Source organism: Chanodichthys erythropterus, chromosome 20, assembly GCF_024489055.1.
Source record: "Chanodichthys erythropterus isolate Z2021 chromosome 20, ASM2448905v1, whole genome shotgun sequence".
In the NCBI taxonomy this organism is placed as follows: Eukaryota; Metazoa; Chordata; class Actinopteri; order Cypriniformes; family Xenocyprididae; genus Chanodichthys; species Chanodichthys erythropterus.
The window spans coordinates 24,569,707-24,590,218 of NC_090240.1; the positions used below are offsets into that span (position 1 = coordinate 24,569,707).

The 20,512-nt window shown below is 38.2% G+C and overlaps 1 protein-coding gene and 1 pseudogene across 2 annotated transcripts; both read left to right on the plus strand.

Moving 5' to 3' along the window:
* The first annotated feature begins 10,235 nt into the window (after positions 1-10,235).
* LOC137010102 (5S ribosomal RNA) lies at positions 10,236-10,352 on the plus strand (annotated as a pseudogene).
* A 2,092-nt stretch (positions 10,353-12,444) lies between these two features.
* Positions 12,445-19,526, plus strand: perm1a (PPARGC1 and ESRR induced regulator, muscle 1a). Of its 2 annotated transcripts, none has more exons than XM_067371420.1 (4): positions 12,445-12,542; positions 14,186-17,588; positions 18,345-18,458; positions 18,717-19,526. In XM_067371420.1, exons 2-4 carry the CDS (start codon positions 14,243-14,245, stop codon positions 18,821-18,823), a joined length of 3,567 nt encoding a protein of 1,188 aa, XP_067227521.1. In that variant the 5' UTR covers positions 12,445-12,542; positions 14,186-14,242; the 3' UTR covers positions 18,824-19,526. The 2 variants fall into 2 exon arrangements, with proteins under 2 accessions (XP_067227521.1, XP_067227520.1); XM_067371419.1 differs by having other exon boundaries at positions 12,457-12,542; positions 14,101-17,588.
* Positions 19,527-20,512: the final 986 nt, after the last annotated feature.

Below are 20,512 nucleotides of genomic sequence, written 5' to 3' on the forward strand. Positions count from 1 at the left end.
ATGAAAATTACCCCCAAGATTTACTCAAGCCATCCTAGGTGTATAGGACTTTCTTCTTTCTGATGAACACAATCTGAGTTATATTAATAAATATCCTGATGCATCAAAGCTTTATAATGGCAATGAACGGTTTCAATGAGTATGAAGCTCAAGAAAGTGCATCCATTCAAAGCAAAATGTACTCCACACAGCTCCGGGGGGGGGTTAATAAAGGATTTCTGAAGTGAAGTGATGCTTTGCGTAAAAATATTCATGTCACGTCAGTTATGCTTTTTTCATAAGTTAAATACGGAAGATGTAGGATGTAGTGTAAGCGTTTTGAACTGCAAGAGGCATTACACTTTCTTCGTAAGTTGAATACGGAAGGCAGTCTGGTGAAAGCTAGATATTTTACATTATAACTTGTTAAATATGGATATTTTTCTTACACAAACACATAATTTTGCTTCAGAAGGCCTTTATTAACCCCACAGAGCTGTGTGGAGTATGTTTATAATGAATAGATGCACTTTCTTGAGCTTCATACTCATTGGTCCCATTCACTGCCATTATAAAGTTTGAATGCAAAAGTTTTACTCACCCCTATGTCATCCAAGATGTTCGAAAAGAAATTAAAGTTTTTTAAGAAAACATTCCAGGATTTTTCTCCATATAGTGGACTTCAATGGAGCCCAAACGGTTGAAGGTCAAAATTACAGTTTCAGTGCAGCTTTAAAGTGTTCTACACTATCCAAGACGAGAAATAAGGGTCTTATCTAGAGAAACCATCGGCCATTTTTTTAAAAAAATAAATAAAAATGATATACTTTTAACCATGAATGCTCATCTTGAACTAGCTATTTTCCTCTTCTTCTCTATTTGAATTTCAGCAGTGTAAACACTGCTGATGCTGCGTTCCAATTCGCCTACTTATACTACGCCCTAAAAGTATATACTCTTTCTGTGAACAAAAAGTACTTACTATTGAGTGTGTAGCAAAAGAGTAGACAAGCTTTGGGACATACTAACACGTCATACAATCGCGTCAATTCTCTCTGTCGCATCCAGTCACCGTAAACTGCCCTGTCAATCATCTTACATCCTCCACATTTCATTTAGTTAATTTCCTACCGTATCGGAGAGAAATACAGCACGTTGATCTGCAGTCGCGGGTCTTTCATGTGGAGAACTCTCCTCATATTAATGCATAATGATGCATTTAAAAGTTAATGGCCATTCGGATCTTTATAAAAGTCCACATTGGTATTTGCAGATGAAAAATAACACGGGTAACATTAAATATATATTTTCTATCAGGTTAAACTGATTATTAGTCACTCAAATCTCTCAGCGTCGATCGCGCGTATCCGCCATGTTTTGTACACTTTTTACTCGTGTTTGTAGTTCTGAACTGAATCCTCGTCCAATACGCAATGGGTTGTGGGCAATATTAGCCTTTATAGTGTGCACGGATCCACACTTCAAAAATCTACCGGAAATAGTAGACCATCCGGGGACTTTTGGCATACTCTTTTCAACATACTATGCTTTGGGACACACTTATTTTAATCTCGCATACTATTTAGGATGGATAGTATGGACATTGGAACGCAGGGTAAGTGTATTACTGCCCTCCACAGGTCAAAGTTTGAACTAATTGTTATATACTATTATTGTATATGACAATTTATTTCAAACTTTGACCTGTGGAGGGCAGTAATACACTTAGTAGTGTCTACACTGATGGAATTCAGAAGAAGAAGAACAGGAAGAAGAAGAAGAAGAAGAAGAGAGCTAGTTCAAGATGAGCATTTATGGTTAAAATGTATAAAATAAAATAAAAAAATTAGAAAATGAGTGATGGTTTCTCAAGATAAGACCCTTATTTCTCGTCTGGGATCGTGTAAAACACTTTGAAGCTGCAATTAAACTAATTTTGACCTTCAACTGTTTGGTGCCCATTGAAGTCCACTATATGGAGAATAATCCTGGAATGTTTTCTTCAAAAACTTTAATTTCTTTTCGACTGAAGAAAGAAAGACGGATATCTTGGATGACATGGGGGTGAGTAAATTATCAGGAAAAGTTCATTTAAAAGTAGACTAATCCTTTAATATAACTCAGATTCATCGGAAAGAAGAAAGTCATATACACTTAGGATGGCTTGAGGGTGAGTAAATCTTGGGGTAATTTTCATTTTAAAGTGAACCTGACATAAATAAGTTAAGCCATTACAAAGAAACTGTCCACTGATGAAACATCCGGGCCCGGTAATAAGTACATGCTTTACCAATCTTGAATTACTTTTTGCTATTTGTATACCAAGCAATATCTTTCATCAGTGCTATTCAACACTTACAGAGGTCATTGTTTCTCTGTCCAGGGCTGATTGGACTGTGAGGAGTAATAGCTACAGACCTGAGAGGTCAGAGGGCAACTCTCAGTCCATTCACAGTGTGGCTAAATGAATGAGTAGTGACAGCCCTGCTCTTGTTATCAGCCATGATGAGTGACGGGCTGAGTGAAGAGGGCTGTGGGTCCAGTGCTGGTTTGTATAGATCTGTATGCATGCAGCATGTCAATGCTAGAGCTGGCCAGTGCCTGGCCCCGCCAGTTCCCATTGTTTTGTGGGTGCTGATAACCCAGGCGACCTCTGGGAAGCAGGTTGAGCCATCAGTCTGTGTGTGGTAAGGGTCTGTCAGACCTTTGTCATCAGATCACTCATTAACAAACACTTCCACCAGCGGAGAATGGATCTGTGATCAGTCCTGGTATGTTTAACTCAGAGCAAACACACAGGCCGTGCAGGAGGATGAGAGGATGCAGTGCGTCTGTCTGGAAGGATTTTAATCACATTTCCTGTCAGCCCCCCCACCACCTGGGCTTATTAATGCATCCATATCTTAGTATTATAATAGTAACTCTTCTTTTGTGCGTTCACTATTCCTTTGTCTATGGTGTAACTATTCCTTAACCTTGTTCTTTAAGGAAACAATTGCACATTATCACACCATATTCTATTGTGTGTTGTTAACTTTGCTAATTGGCCAGCTTCCCTGCATCTTGTGACATATGGAGGCCACATGTCTGTATGAAAAGCTGATAAGTAACTGAAACGACGTGTGAGCCTGATGACTAGCAAAAAAACAAGAGATGAATTTTCAGTCAGACATAATTTAGTATTAATTGACACGCTTATCCAAACTGCGGGGAAATTTTCCTATGTACTTTATCCAAAAGCATAATTTGTACTAAAAGCAGAGTCCTTGATAAGAATAATGGGGATTATATTAGACAGTCATCCAAAATTTTTGTAACAGGACAATGGAGGTGGGTTATTAAACTAAAAATAACACTCATCCTATTCCTGCCTGTATGACCTTTAATGTTTCAGAAATGACTCATCATGAAGAGGAAGGCTGTGGTCTGAGACCCTTCCCTGAAGCCTCCCTCCCAGGCCTGGAAGAGGGGAGCACAGCCTGCCCTCTGCTGAGTGAGACGCTGCTCATTGTGGACCACAGCCAAACTTATGAGTCAGAGAAAGTCGGCTGTATTTATCTTTTGTATTCTGTACTTAATGTAAAGACACAGAGCTTTGTGTAAAAACATTAATGATAACTATGTCTTGCAGACTGCCTTATACTTGAAAGGGGGGGAAACATTCAACTGTCATTAAACAAGACCTACTGGACGGATAATAAAATATAAAACTTGTTTATTTTATGTAAAAATAAATAATGCAATTCTGTGTAATTGAAATATAAGTAAGCAAAATGAACTGAAAGGCATTAATTCATACATAAAATACATAGGTGAAAAAAATACATTTCAATAATGTATTCAAATGTACTAAAAGTGGTATCTAAATACATGTTTTAAATACAGAGATAGTCTATTAAAAGCACATTTTAGTTCATATTTCATGCTGTCTCAAAATAGCACAGTTGAGTACACTTAGATGATCTTAAAAAGTACTAAAGAAGAACTTTTAGTATATTAAGTACAAAATTGCACGAAAATAGAGCACTTTAAGTACATTATTGAAATGTACTTTTTTTCACCTGGGTAGCTGGTGATAATAACAGGAAATTGAGGTGGTACAAGGTGGTATTATTTGCATGCCTTACAAAATAAAAGTTACATGATAAATGTTGTCTGGGAACAGAAAAGCGAAATATTGTGAACACTAAGCGATCTTATCAGTCCTCTGCTGTAAGATTATTCTCGGCTGCCACCTTGTGGCCAATAGTTAATATTAGGCTTATGTTTCAAATAGAAAGGTTACAATAAAAAAAAAAAGAAAGAAAAAAAAAACATTTCAAAAGTTTAGTCAGAGGAAAAAACATTTCCCACAAAAAAAGAGAAAAAAAATCCAAAATATGTTTTTTTTTGTTTTTTTGTTTTTGCAGTTTTTCTGAAAAAGCCTAACATGAAAAAATACGAACACGATTATTAATATTAAATAATTAATTAAGATCATTTTAATCTTTTATTATTAAGTAATTTTATGTTGAGCAGCCTATGTGTGTGCGCTTAGTCGGAAACCTGACACTCATGTCGCAAATCCAGTCAATCAACAAGTAAACCTATAACTGATAAGCTGAATTGAGCAGTTTCTATCCTCCTTAAAGGGCATTCAACCTTCTGTAAATAATGGGATTGAGTAAAGCACGGCTGAGGTAGTATTCAGTGTGCCTGGTGACCGCTATCACAGCGAGCTCAGGTGCTTTCACGGGACAATGCGCATTTGTTGTCATCTGCTCCCGCGTGCATGGATGAGTTCCGAGCACCGGCCCGTCAAATTCCCTCATTGTCTGTCAGTAAATGCTTTCTAGTGCCTCCGGTCACAGGTAAAGATAACGACAGGACAAAGTGGGGCACATTCTCACAATACAGTACCTATGTTGACAGAATCTGTCGACATGTACGTTAACGTTTTTAGGTCACCTAACTGGGAATGACGAGCAGGCCCACCTGAGGTAACTTGTCTCGTATTTCTACAGAAGAATGTGCTTGTTGGTTGTGTAAGTTAGGTTTTCCCACAAAAACAAGATATACATTATGCAGGCAGTGCAAGCACATTTGTTTGTTTGGTGACTTTGAACACTATGGTTTAATTAAATAAAAGGATAACGCCTGGAGGAAGTTCCAGTGGCAGTTGCTCAGCTGGTGCGGTCTCCTGAAAGTGCAGCACAACTAGAGGCTGCCATCTTTCCTTTATGTGGTTGCTTAGTTCAGAATATCTCATGCTTTTAACATTAATTAGTAGGCCTAGTCTAAGAGTAATCTGTCACTGGTAAAACATCCACTATAATTACATGAAATATTTAGTAATATGTTTCAGTAATATGTTACTGATTTGTGAATTTAGATTACAAACAATTTTGTTATCTGAACAATTGACTTTTCATGCATGCAGTTACATGGCACATGGTGAAACTAACTCTAAATTCCATGTGGCAATTCTATTATCACATTCACAGAGACAAAAGTATATATATATTTTAATAGAAATTATTAAAATAAACTGTAATAATTGGTAAGATGATCTAATGATCAGGTAGGTAGGACAAAAGGTTCATTTTAGACCTGTGGTTCTCAACCAGGGGGCCTCGGCAAACTTCCAGGGGGACCCAGTTCTTAAAAATATTTAAATTTAGTTATATTAACATAATCTCAATTAAAATGCTAAAAACACTTGATGACAAAATTAAACTGACATCATATTTTTGAGCTTATTTATTTTTATTACAACAGAAATAGCAGAGTATACATATAGGTTGGACAATGAAACTGAATCACCTGGTTTAGACTACAATAATTTTTTAGTATGGTGAAGGGCCTCCTTTTGTGGCCAATAGAGCATCAATTTGTCTTGGGAATGACAGATAAACATCCTTCACAGTAGCCAGAAGGATTTTGAGCCATTCCTCTTCCAGAACAGAGGCCAGGTCACTATGTGATGCTGGTGGAGGAAAACGTTTTCTGACTTGCTCCTCTAAAATACCCCAAAGTGGCTAAAAAATATTTAGATATGGTGACTGTGCAGGTCATAGGAGATGTTTAATTTAACTTTCATGTTCATCAAACCATTCCCTCACAAGCCTTGCTGTGTGTATTGGTGCATTGTCATGCTGATACACTCCCTTCAGAGTACAATGTTTGAACCATTAAGTGCACATGGTCCTCCAGAATGGTTCATTAGTCCTTGGCAGTGACACAACCAACAAGCACAGTAGGGAATGCCATGATATTACAGCCCAAACCATCAGTCTGGGCACGCAACAGTTCAGGTGTTAAGCTTCTTTGGGGCTTCTCCAAACTGTAACTCTCACGGATGTGGGAAAGACAGTAAAGGTGGACTCATCAGAGAACAGTGTTTCACACTGTCCACAACCCAAGATTTTAGAACCAATGAAATTGACATTTGCCACTGGAGCAGGTGACCAAAGGTTTGGCTATAGCAGCCTGACCATGAATATCGACTCTGTGGAGTTACTGACCAACAGTTTTGGTGGAAACCGGAGAGTTGAGATGCGCATTTAACAATGAGTTGGGCAGCTGTGGTTTTATGTTTTTTGGATACAATCCGGGTTAGTACCTAGTCCCTTTCAGACAGCTTCCTCTTGCAATGACAGTTACTCCTGTTGGATGTGGTTCGTCCTGCTGCGTGGAGTTAGGCCAACATAACCCTGGATACCATATCTCTCGACACACCACAAAGGACTTGCTGTCCTAGTCACAGATGAGCCAGCGAGATGCGCCCCAACAATTTGTCCTCTTGATCTCTAATATGTCTCCCATTATGTTGTGTGGATTGCAATATTTTATGTACAGCTGTGCTATTGCTCAGCTAATTCAAACTTTACACTTTGCTCTTACTGATGGAATGTAAAATTAGTGAAGATTACCAAAGAATATATAGGAATGAATCCTATAATACTATATTGGCCAGTGTTTCAGTTTCATTGTCTAACCCCTGATATCAGGGCCTTCGAATGTTAATTGGAGTAAAAAAGGCTGATTTAGACCTTGTATGCAGAGATGTAATGCTTAGTTTTATTGATTTTAACAATATCTAAGTGTCTTAAATAGCCATTTTACATTGTGAAGGTACCACTGAACATGAACCACTGAAAAATGGCATTACATGAAGGGGTCCTGTGTGCAAATCCTAGATGAGAGTTTTTAGTTTTTCAGGAAACTGTAGGTATCGGAGACACAGACCAAGTTGATGCCCATGTAAAGCTACTTCATTTAAACACAAGACTCTTAACATTTTTTGCAACAATGACAAAAGCTTCCAGAACAGACAAGCATGAATTTATTTATTTTTTTTTTCTACTTTTTTTTTTTTTTTTTACAAATACCGTAACACTGTCTTTTGTCACATGCATAACTGAAGAGGAGATGCCATGCCATGCTTTGTTGAAAAACCCAGGTCACTTGACCTGGGTGTTTCTATTTACAAGAGATTGAAAAGTCAGGCGATGAATAGTTGCAGCTGAAACAGCAGTACAATTAGAGAAGAAACACCACTGTATTAGCCACTGCTAAGTAGTCCAAACAGATCCCAATCTTAATCCCAGAAACGGATTTATTGGGCTTAATCCTGTTGATGAAAACAGAATCCCACCCGCGTTCAGACAGCCCACCGCCCCAGGTGCAGTAAACTCACAAGACAAGGCTTTCCCCCCTCTGTCTCAGTAAAGCTCAGATGAATTGATAGTGTAGGACCTCGCTGGGCAGCTTGCCCAGTCTGTGGTTGGTTAATTGGAATGTTTTCCCACAGAAGCCAGAATCAAATGTATAAAGGTCATGAATAATTAAAAGAGTGAATGTAAAGTGGGTTTTGTTGGTCTGAATGTCAAGCAAACTTCTCACTTAAAAAAAAGACTTAACATTCCTTCTGTGAAAGAAAAGGGACTTAGAGCACTACTAACTTGTTATTTGATGCATAGTCTTTGGTTCTCACATCTAATTTTTGCAATATAACATGTAAAATAATGATAAAACTGTGCTTCAGTTTGTTCGTTGACTGTCTGTCGGGTTTGTGCAGACTTTTTGTGAGAGAGAAAGAGCAGAAGGCATGAGACACCGCTTGGATCTGTGTAGATAACGGGATAATGAGAGATCTGTTATCTTAATATCATAATGACTTAATAGCACTTTGCAAAATGGGCAGATTAGTTAATCCTACTGTCTACATTTATAATCTTGATGTCTCTAAACATGACTTCGGACCCCATTTGCCATATACAGCCTTGGGCTGCATAGGAGCGAGCAATTTTGTACAGATGATACATGTATATTCATGTTATTTGCTCAAATTGAAGTCATTGTAAAATGTTACTTCTTGATGGATTTGTTTAAAAGCATGATCTGGTGTCCTAGTGTCTCTTTCTGTACTGTCCTTGTAAAATATGCAGCACATGTTTTAAGCACTGGTGAGGAGTCAGACCATCACGGCAGGGTCAAATGATCAAAATGTGAATGTGTTCTGACTATGACATTAATACCTTGAGTGGCATTTGCCATTACTTGTTTCTAAGCAGTGGGAAAGAAGACCCTGCATACACACATGATATCACAGCAGAAAGCTGGCAACAGACACAATCATATGACCTCCAGTTTGAGAGACCTCCACAGTGTCAGTCAGCTGATGGAATCTTTTTGACTGCAAGCAATACAATCCTTTGGCTTCCTCACTAAACCTGTACCAAAAATGTAGTTACCAAATTGGATGTCATTGGAAGCTAACATGAAATAACAGCCTATACCCTACTACAGTATTGTAAGATATATAAGCAATTTTATTTATAGGTCCCACTTTATATTAGGTGGCCTTAAAGGGTTAGTTCACCCAAAAATGAAAATTCTGTCATTAATTACTGACCTTTATGTCGGTAAGACCTTCGTTCATCTTCAGAACACAAATTAAGATATATTTGATGAAATCCGAGAGCTCTCTGACTCCTCAATAGACAGCACTTTCATGGTCCAGAAAGGTACTAAAGACATCATTAAAACAGTCGATGTGACTGCAGTGGTTCAACCTTCATTTTATGAAGCGATGAGAATACTTTTTTGTGTGCTAAAACAAAACAAAAAAAAGACTTTATTCAACAATATCTTCACATCCGTGTCATTCTTGTACGCTGTGTACATCCAGTGCTTCCAGGTTCTATGTCAGAACGCGGTCTCAGTTTTGGCCGACGCTGTTCCTGTGAGGAGCCGACCAATAATAAGTCAGCATTCTGATGTAGAACCTGAATGTGCTGGATGTAAACAGCGTACGAGAATGACACAGAAGAGAAGATATTGTGGAAAAAAGTCCTTATTTTTGCACACAAAAAGTATTCTCGTCGCTTCATAAAATTAAGGTTGAACCCCTGCAGTCATGTCAATTATTTTAACAATGTCTTTAGTGCCTTTCTGGTACGGGTACGGTTAGGAACAGGTTTGGTGTTATGGGTAGGTTTAAGGTTGGGTTAAAGGTGCAATATGTAAGATTTTTGCAGTAAAATATCCAAAAACCACTAAGCCAGTGTTATATATTTTGTTCACTTGAGTACTTATAATATCTCAAATGTTGAAGACCACATGTCCCAAGATTCCCCGTACAATCTTGCCGTCATCAAATTACGCCTTTGTTTTGAATAGGCCTCTAGCGGACAGAAATCCTACATACTGCACCTTTAAGGTGTAAGGAATGGGTCAACAGTGTAATTATAAATGTAATTACAGAAATTAATTACAGATGTAATTACATGCAGGTATTCTTAAAAATATAAGTACAATGTAAAAACATACAGGTGCTGGTCATATAATTAGAATATCGTGAAAAAGTTCATTTTTTTATTGTAAATTATTTTTAAAAATGAAACTTTCATATATTCTAGATTCCCTACATGTAAAGTAAAAAATTTCAAAAGTTTTTTTTTTTTTTTTCAATTTTGATGATAAGAGCATACAGCTCATGAAAGTCCAAAATCCAGTAGAAAATCCACTAGAATATTTCCTAAGATCAATCAAAAAATGGATTTTCAAAACAGAAAATTTCAAGTTCTTTAAAGTATGTTCATTTGTACACTCAATACTTGGTCGGCAGCACATATTACAGCAAATGACTTGCTCCTAGCACAAATTACAGCATCAGTGAAGTGTGGCATGGAAGTGATCAGCCTGTGGCACTGCTGAGGCACTATTGAGCCTTCAGATCATCTGTATATTGTTGGATCGACTGTTTCTCATCTTTCTGCAGCCATATCACCCTGTAGCCCAAGACCGGTTGCCCACTGAAGCTAAGCAGGGCTGAGCCTGGTTAGTACCTGGATGGGAGACCTCCTGGGAAAACCAGGTAGCTGCTGGAAGAGGTGTTAGTAAGGCCAGCAGGGGGTGCTCACCCTGTGGTCTGTGTGGGTCCTAATGCCCAAGTATAGTGATGGGGACACTGTACTGTAACAAGCACCGTCCTTCGGATGAGACGTTAAACCGAGGTCCTGACTGTCTGTGGTCATTAAAATCCCATGGCACTTCTCGTAAAGAGTGGGGGTGTAACCCCGGTGTCCTGGCCAAATTCCCTCCATAGGCCCATACCAATCATGGCCTCCTAATAATCCCCATCCATTGAATTGGCTCTTTCACTCTCTCTCCTCTCCACCTTCAGCTGGTGTGTGGTGAGCGCACTGGCGCCGTTGTACTGTGGCTGCCGTCGCATCATCCAAGTGGATGCTGCACACTGGTGGTGGATGAGGAGAGACCCCTGATATGATTGGAAAGCGCTTTGGGTGTACAGTTGTACATATGAAAGCGCTATATAAATCCCTCATTCATTTATTCATTCATTCATTCATTCATTTCTCTTGAAAATATCCCATAGATTCAGGGGTCAGGCATGTTGGCTGGCCAATAAAACACAGTAATATCATGGTTAGCAAACCACTTGGAAGTGGTTTTTGCACTGTGGGCAGGTGCTAAAGTCCTGCTGGAAAAGGAAATCAGCATTTCCATAAAGCTTGTCAGCAGATGGAAGCATAAAGTGCTCCAAAATCTCCTGGAAGATGGCTACATTGACTTTGCACTTGATAAAACACAATGGACCATCACCAGCAGATGTCACGGCCCCCCAAATCATTACTGACTTCAGAAACTTCACACTAGACTTCAAGCAGCTTGGATTATGTGCCTCTCCAGTCTTCCTTCAGACTCTGGGACCATGATTTCAACATGAAATGCAAAATTTACTTTTATCTGAAAAGAGGACTTTCAACCACTGTCCAGTTCTTTTTCTCCTTAGCCCAGGTAAGAGGCTTCTGACGTTGTTTCTGTTTCAGAAGTGGCTTGGTAGTCCTTTTCCTGAAGATGTCTGAGTGTGGTGACTCTTGATGCGCTGACTCCGGCTTCATTTGACTCATTGTGAAGCTCTCCCAAGTGTCTGAATCGGCTTTACTTGACAGTATTCTCAAGCTTGTGGTCATCCCTGTTGCTTGTGCACCTTTGCTTACCCAGTTTCTTCCTTCTAGTCAACTTTGCATTTAATATGCTTTGATACATCACTCTGTAAACAGCCACCACATTCAGTAATGACCATCTGTGACTTACTCTCTTTGTGGAGGGTGTCAATGATTTTCTGCTGGACCATTGCCAAGTCAGCAGTCTTCCCCATTAGTGTGGTTTCAAAGAACAAGAGATACCCGGAATTTATACTGTAGGGATGGTAATTTAATAAAACTCAAATGTAAATATTTTAATATTTTGAGATACTGGATTTTGGACTTTCATTAGCTGTACACTCTAATCAACAAATTAAAAAAAAAAAAAAAAACTTTTGAAATGTTTTACTTTACATGTAGGGAATCTAGTATAAATGAAAGTTTCAACTTTTTCACAATATTCTAATTATATGACCAGCACCTGTATATACATAATAAGTGCATTGTAATAAGTGCAATGATTAATTTAAATGTAAGTACATAGTAAGGCCATCTAATATAAAATGGAACCAAACTTTACATTTTATATACATATATTTGATTATTTTATTGTATTATTGCAATATAATTACAATTATTAAAAATAGATTATAAAAAATGTGTACAAATTACAAAAAAAATTATCTAAAAATAAACTCATATTCAACCTAAAGCTTCAAAACCTCACATTAACATTTTGTTGCTAATGTGTATTTTTTTCTGCGACTGAAGCATGGTTTTCATGACCAGTTATTCTTCTGATAGATTCTGTTGTGACTTTTTCAGGGCTGAATACAATAGTAATATATACTGTAGATTTTTTATCAGAGCCAGCCAAGAAGCTATGATGTTCATGATGTACATATTTGTTTAGGTGGCTGGTGGAAGGTGTCAAAGAGAGAGAGAGCGTACTACGTGTTTTACGTGATGTGTAACACTGTTCTATTTATAACAAATCATAGGGCCTGTGGTGTTCCTCTCTTACTCAGAAGGACACACTTCAAAGGGCATTCACTATGCCTCAAACTACTGAAGTGGTGTGAAAGGCTAACTACTCTGGGACGTCTGTACTTTCACACCATTTGACAGGTACTGTACATATTTCTGATTTAAGTTTAGTATTAGTTTTATAATAGTGTGCACACCAAAGAAAAATCTAAATGTGAAAGAATGCAGTGAACTCTGCATACTTGGTTCCCCATGCAGTTTTACCAATGAGAGAATAAAAAAAAGGGAAAGCGGTTGTTTTTTTCAAAGAGTTGTGGTTGAGTACATGAATGATTGATAGTGATTAATTAACATTAATTTACCCTGTATAGTTTCTACATTTTCTTTTGTTTGAGTTTGTATTTTCTGATTTCCAATGAATCAATTCTGATTTCATCTGAGCCCATGCAGATAACAGATTGAATTTCCTTTCATTTCTTTCATTTGACTATAATGAGATTTTTTTTCCTGATGCAAACCTATGCAGATTCTTGTAATGCATTAATGCAACTTACAAATATATATTAGTTAGATAGTAATTAATTACCACGATCCCTTGACAACTTTTGTAATTATATTGAGTAAATTTGATTTAAAAGATTTTGTATCACAATTTGTGGTTGCAGCACGTATAGTCCTAGTTTATCAGAAGACTTAGATTAATGGCACAATATGTATTTTTTTTTTGGGATTAAAATATCCAAAAACCACTAGAACAATGTTATATATTTTGTTGACCTGTGTACTTACATTATCCCAAATGTTTTCAAGAATGTTTAAGTCCAGAGAAATAAGCAATTTTGACCAGGACATGGACCGTGTCCGTGCGTCACCTATCGCCTATATCCGCGTTACCCTCGGTTTCCGGTTTTATTTTGTAGAAACCATGGAAACACCAAAGATGCTTTAATATATTATGTGTTTTATTAGACAGGTGAGTGACTGTTTGGATGGATACATTCATCGACAGAAAACTAATCATGTTATATAGCTCAACACTGTAAGACTTATTTTGTAAGTCTCATTTTCTTGATTTACAGTGAGTACCATGTTTTACCATGTCTAATACCGATCTAGCTTAATGCAGTGTGCATTAAGTGTCACATAGTAGCCACCAAGCGAACACAGAGTAGCACTATAACAACTTTCAACACACAAATGTATCTAATATGATAAAAAAGCGCTGCTTTAACCCAACATACGCTTGACCGGAAGAAGCGTAAGCGGCGACCGCTGCATAATAAAAGTTCTGCTGCTCTTGAGATGTGTTGTGCTCGTCTCTCATTAGCAATTGCTCCATTTCTGCTCACACATCACTCGGCCCTGCTCTGCTTTTTATACTACAATAACATTAATAATCTCATCCATGAACATGATTTCTGCCCGAGTCCCATCCCGATTCTTTTCCACCGGCTGTAGACGTAAAGAAAACACCTCCCATGATTCCGCGAAATCAAGGCGTCACCAAGCTACGCCTGTGTTTTGAATAAGCGAACACTAGCGGCGGAAATTTACATAGTGTGCCTTTAATTACCTGTCAGTTCATATTGGTTGTGCCATTCCCGTGATGCATTTTCAAATATATCCATATTTTTGTGTAATTGCTTAGACAGACTATTTATTCATGTCACTGATTGATTAGTTAATGTTTCAATTGTAGATTCAGAACCGTCTGTGTATTCACGATGGATGACTTTGAATACAGCGTGCACATCTCCGACAAAGACTGGGACTGTTTTTTTCAGGAGTGTGAGGACTGTGACCTGCTCTCTCCAGTGCTTGCCAGCCGAGAGGACTCTGGTATGAGTGACATTGATGAGATGGGCTGCCACTTTCTAGACAGGACCCTGGCTGTGGACACAGCATCCACAGAGCCTGATCCAGACCTTCAGATTGATGGCCCGCCAGACTGTGAGGGCTCACCTGTGTATAATTACCTCAGCAAGTATGGAATACGTAGCCCAGAGCAGGTTCTCTCTGGCAGTGAAGAAGACTTGCACCTTCAGACTGTCAATCTGTTCTTTGAGCAGTTAAAAAGTGTCACAGAAAACGAACAGCCCTTGAAACAAAGCCACGTTGTCAATTGGGGAAGTGAGGAGACAGGCCATCTGGAGGGTTTGATTGATAAGCAGGATATTTTGTCTGTAGATACTGGTCCATCTGGCAGAAATGAGGCCTGTTTTATAGGTGAAATTGCTAAGCAGGGTGTGGTTAATACCTGGGGTGATATAGCCTCAGAAAAAGCTACAAAGCCTGAATCTGCTAATGCACAACAAGATGCATCAAAGTCTAACACTGAGCTACTCATTGGAGGGAAGTCATTGTCAACTCCCCTAATTACAGTAAGAATGAAAGATAAGCAGCAGGGAAGATGTGGTGATCTCAGCAAAGACTTAGAGCTGAAACCTGAAACAAAGCCACCTGACAAAGAGAAAAAGGTAACAGTTAATAGGAAAGATATGACAGACCCAATTCCAGCAAGACAAAATATTTCTCAACCGGATACCAGAAACAGTTTTGACTCAAAAGATTCTGCAATCTGTCAGATGCCAGTGTCACCTTCCAATCTTAGGAGAAAGAGGAGGAAGAAGAAGAGAATTGGTATCGAACCAGTAGAACCAGGATATGAGGCTCAGATCCACATCCATCAAAGTGAATCTGAGGAAGAGAGATTCATTCAGAGGGAAGAGATGAATAACCTTCCGGCAAATGTCTGGGAGACAGAGCACATATCACTAAAAAGAATTAAAACAACACAAAATACTGATCTTTTACAGCCTAGAAACATGTTTGACTTGGAGGCTTCAGTTGATTTTAAGTCTTCAAAAAGTTTGCCAGTATCTTTTACCAGTAATTTCGGCACCATACCTTCAAAGCCTGAAGTTGTACACACAAGCTTTAATACTTTGTCCAAAAGCATGCATGACATGTCTCTTGTAAACAATGGACAATTAAAAACGGATATTCCCCCATTACCCAGGATAGATAAAGTTCTGAATTTACAAGAAAGTGGATTAAATATGGTTAAATTTAATCCTTCTTTACATTTAGAGACCTGGACCAGTATTAGAGAGACCTTATCAACACCTCTAAATGATAATTCTGATGCAGGATATCAGAGGAAATCCTTATTATCTCCCAACATTTCCATTGCGGCTGATTCAACAGAGCCTCCTTCCTCTGTAGTCTCTTTTAAATTGACTGAGGACAAAGATTTATCCTGTTTAGGAAATGAGACTGACTGTTCAGGATTTAAAAATGAACAAACCATGACAAGCAAAAGGAATAAGGTAGAAATTTCAGACTCCAAAGAAAGCAGCTTGTCTTACATGGATGGATCAGAAACTTGCTTGGATGGAAATGGTCCAGAAAGATTTACTTTTACACAGGACGCCCCTCAAAAGCAGAAATTATGTATTCAAAGGAACATTTCAGAATATCAAAGCAATTCGACCCCTCAAATCATTGAAATAAACACGAATATAGCTATAAATGAGACAGATGCAAAGACGGAGAAACATATGTCTGATAATATTTATCATAGAACAGATCAAAGTCATAGCAGAAATAAGACTAGTGAAGCATTAATTGTGAATGCCTCACCCATAAAGCCAGGGAATTCAGATGAATCAGACAATAAGAGAGACATCAGTGCTAATGAGGTTGATGTTTCAGGCAGTGAAGAACAACTTTTTTGTGGCAAGTCCACCAGATCTAGTGAACACATAAGTGGTCCTACACAAGATGTTTCAGAGTTGCCTCATAATACACTTGCTGAAATAAAGTACACTTCCTCAGCTGAGTCGAAATGTGGAGCCAAAGATCTGGAAAGTGTTTCTCTTGATGCTGCAGATCATCTTCCACGCCCTGTGTATGCCATCTCATCATTCTGGAATGAAATGGAGAAGCTAACCATCAATGACATATTGCGTATAAGGCAAATTGGTAACACCCAGCACACCAGCGTTTTGACCCAGCTGGAGGATGGTATCATCGTGGACACTACAGATGCTGGAGACTCTGGTTACTTTGATGACTCCAAGCCGGACCGCTTAAGTGGAGATATGTCTTACATATCTGATCTGGACGAAGACCTTGCACAGCTTCAAACCCCATTTTCTTCAAAGCAAGAGGACGAGTCGTGTGAGATCCCTAGCTCTTGTGGAGTGATGTGGGAGAATGATCCAGATCCAGTGGTTGTGGGTGATGAAATGGTGTTCATAAGTTCGGAAACCACTCTTCCTGAACATCTCTACACGGCTAATGCTCAACAATGTTTCAGAAAAATGTGTAAGAACATTAGCGTGCAGAACCTGCAAGCTCTAGATGCTCAACCATTCAGGCAAATACTCAGAAATGCCTCTATGCATTCAATCTTTTCAGAGGTAGATGATTTTATAGATCCTTTTTACCATGTGAACACTTCAGGTTCAAAGAGCTTGTCGGATGATGAAGAGGAAGTAGAAACCAGTGGTGTCACATTTTCTGAAATAATCCAGTATCTGTTCGGTGAGGATGAACCTGAACGTTGTGCGTCTCGTGCAGACAACATAGCTGCGTCACACCTTGATGGAACAGGCACTTCTCTTCCTGAGATGTATGAACATTTCTTCTCAGAGTTTGATGCTGGAAGCTTTGTTTATCCAATTGCGGAAGAGTCAAGTGGAGATAAAATGGTTCCCATTTTCTCCTGCTCCCGCTCGGCTAACAGAAACCTTCAGTTCCCAGAGGCATATGACTATTTCTTCCCAGATTCCCCTGGGAATTCAGACGAAGATGATGAGAATGAGAACACGGTTATCAAGGTAGTGACACGGTATGATCATAAGTCTCCCAACCATGATCCCATTGACATGTATGAGCACTTCTTTTCTGAAGATCAGAGTGACTTCCTCTGGACAAACCCTCTTTCACTTAGAAGAGTACGACGCACAGGTTTTACCATCCCTGAAGACAATAAATGTTCCAGGGAACTTGTCCCTGTAAAGACATTTCCCAAAGGAATCATTCAACCTATTAATGCTTTGGGCCCTGATGGGAGCCCTTTCCCAGATTCCTTGCTTCTCACCCTGGAGAACAGCATCTTCCAGCAACTGGCTGAGCAACAGAAGAAGTGTATGGAGATGCAGACAGTTGTTGCTGATCCAAGTAAGAACTTCTACCACACATTATTCTGCACACACAGAAACTGGAAATTGAACACTAGAACTTATTCTCAAAGGGTTTATTTGCTCCCTTTAAACTTTATCTGCCATACGAGACCCTTAAATGAGAGAATACATTGGTATCTCCACATTTTCTGGAAATAATTTATGTTAGTCATATGTTAGTCAACTCTCATCCCTTTTCTTTCAATATCTGCTGACTGAGAGTATCTAGTCACAAGTAGAGCCATGCCCGGGCCGGTGGAATGGTTGTACGTGCGAATCTTTCTACACTCCTGCTTGGCAGCTTCTCAAATCTGCCGTGTGCCAGAATTTATGAACATAGTTTGAAGTTCAAGTAAAAATAGAGAGAACTCCAGGAACACCAGGCCACTTATACAGTCATTTGTGATATAGTCATTGATTATTGTTCAATGTCAATTCTGCCTATACTCAGCAAAGATACATTAAATTGAACAAAAGTAGGACTTTTACATTGTTAAAAAATATTTCCATTTCAAATAAATGCTGTTCTGTTGAACTTGCTATTCCTCAAAGGGATCCTGAAAAAATATTTCATGGTTAAAAATATAATAAAATAGAATCAAAACATTTAAAAAATCTTACCACACTCCATTAAACCCTTTTATAATAAAAGCCAATTTGTCATTGAATACAATTATGTATTTATTTATTTATTTTGGTTGATCATTAAGTGATGCTGCCCTGTTGTTCTGATTTTTAATGCCTCTTTTTTTAGGGTTGGATGCCCCATTCTTGCCTCTTAAACAGGCAGACATGTGCTTGGTGTGTATTGCTTTTGCCTCGTGGGTGCTGAAATCGACAGGTTCAGGAGCAGACACCTGGAAAGCTGGTATATATATATATTTGTTTCATGAATATACTTATTATTATTTTGACATAAATTGCTTACATTCTCAAAGTCTTTCAAGTGAGCCATTACTTTAGTCGTTCAGTTGTGTTTTGACAGTGTTTACTAATTTTATTTTCTTTACAGAAGAAAAAGTTAAGCCTTGGTAGAAAGCTTTGCATCATAACAAACTGAGAAAAAAAAAAGTAAATTAAGCAATAATAGTCCATAATGACACATATCTGCTTTTTTATTGTTCAGCTCTTCTTGCGAATGTCAGTGCGCTCTCGGCAATACGATACCTGCGCAGACACAAGAGGGAGGAGGTCTCTGGAAAAACTTCTTTGCGTCAGATAGAGCCAGCATAACTCCTCCAGGATCTGATTTCAGTCATATCAACCTTTTTCCATGTAATCCAAAAGGGTGATGATGAACGTCAAACATGCATGCAGGACATTTTCCATCATTCTCAGTACATGTTATTATGATTAATATTCTCATGCGGTTTAATTGCTGATGAACTCAGTTGATAAACTTGATACACAATAGATGACTTTGACTTCAGACCAGTGGCAGTAGTGTTTATAATATGTATCTTTCGTGTATAAACATTTCAGTAATCTGCATATCCAACATTAAAAAAGGTAGATTGTTAATGAAATGACCAAAGCCCTTTATCAGAGATATTATGGATTCACTGTTCGCAGTGAATGCTGTTGTGCGTTGTGATGAGAGCAGCGGGATGTTGATTAATATTTGATATTGAGATGCTTATGGAAATGTTATGATGAAGATGGACGTGTGTCTAAGTGTACATGTGGAGAGTTTTCATTGGAAGAGCTAATGTCTAAGCACAAATAGTCAGTTTATGTATTGTGATGCTACTGAGAATGTAACTGGAATTTTTGCTGGGCCAAATTATTGTGGTGTATCTATAGACCATATTAACATTAAGTCATATACCCATGTGATGACGTCACTTCAGATCTGAAAACATTGATTTCTTTAAATGTCAGGAATATAATGTAGGAAATTCATTTTATGTCTGTTGTATCTAAAATAAATGTTTATTTGAAAGCATTTAAAAAAGGTTAAATGGTTTTATTTGTAAGTACATTTGTATGTTAATAGTAATACTTATTTTGGCCACAAGAGGGGAATGAACAACCAATTGTACTGATTGTACCAGAAAACCTGATAAATGTTACATTTGTTATAACTGTGGGGAATAACATACATTACAGTTTTTGTGCAATAGAAACATCAATAGATGTGTTCTAACGGTTCTGGAGAAAGTTAAAGGGTTAGTTCACCCAAAAATTAAAATTCTGTCATTTATTACTCACCCTCATGTCGTTTCACACCCGTAAGACCGTCGTTAATCTTCGGAACACAAATTAAGATATTTTAGTTGAAATCTGATGGCTCTGTGAGGCCTCCATAGGGAGCAATGTCACTTCCTCTTTCAAGATCCATAAAGGTACTAAAAACATATTTAAATCAGTTCATGTGAGTACAGTGGCTTAATATTAATATTATAAAGCGACGAGAATACTTTTGGTGCGGCAAAAAATAAATAATTATTTAGAGATGACCATTTCAAAACACTGGTTCAGAAAGCATCGGAGCATAAATGAATCAGTGTATCGAATCATGAATCGGATCGCGGGTCAAACTGCTGAAATCATGTGACTTTGGCGCTCCGAACTGCAGATTCGACAAACAGATTCACAATGCTTTCTGAAGCAGTGTTTTGAAATCGGCCATCACTACATAAGTCGTTATTTTGTTTTGTTTTTTTTTGCCGCACCAAAAGTATTCTCGTCGCTTTATAATATTAATATTGAGCCACTGTACTCACATGAACTGATTTATATGTTTTTAGTAAGTTACCTTTATGGATCTTGACAGAGGAAGTGACATTGCTCCCTATGGAGGCCTCACAGAGCCATCGGATTTCAACTAAAATATCTTAATTTGTATTCCGAAGATTAACGAAGGTCTTACGGGTGTGAAACGACATGAGGGTAACTAATAAATGACAGAATTTTCATTTT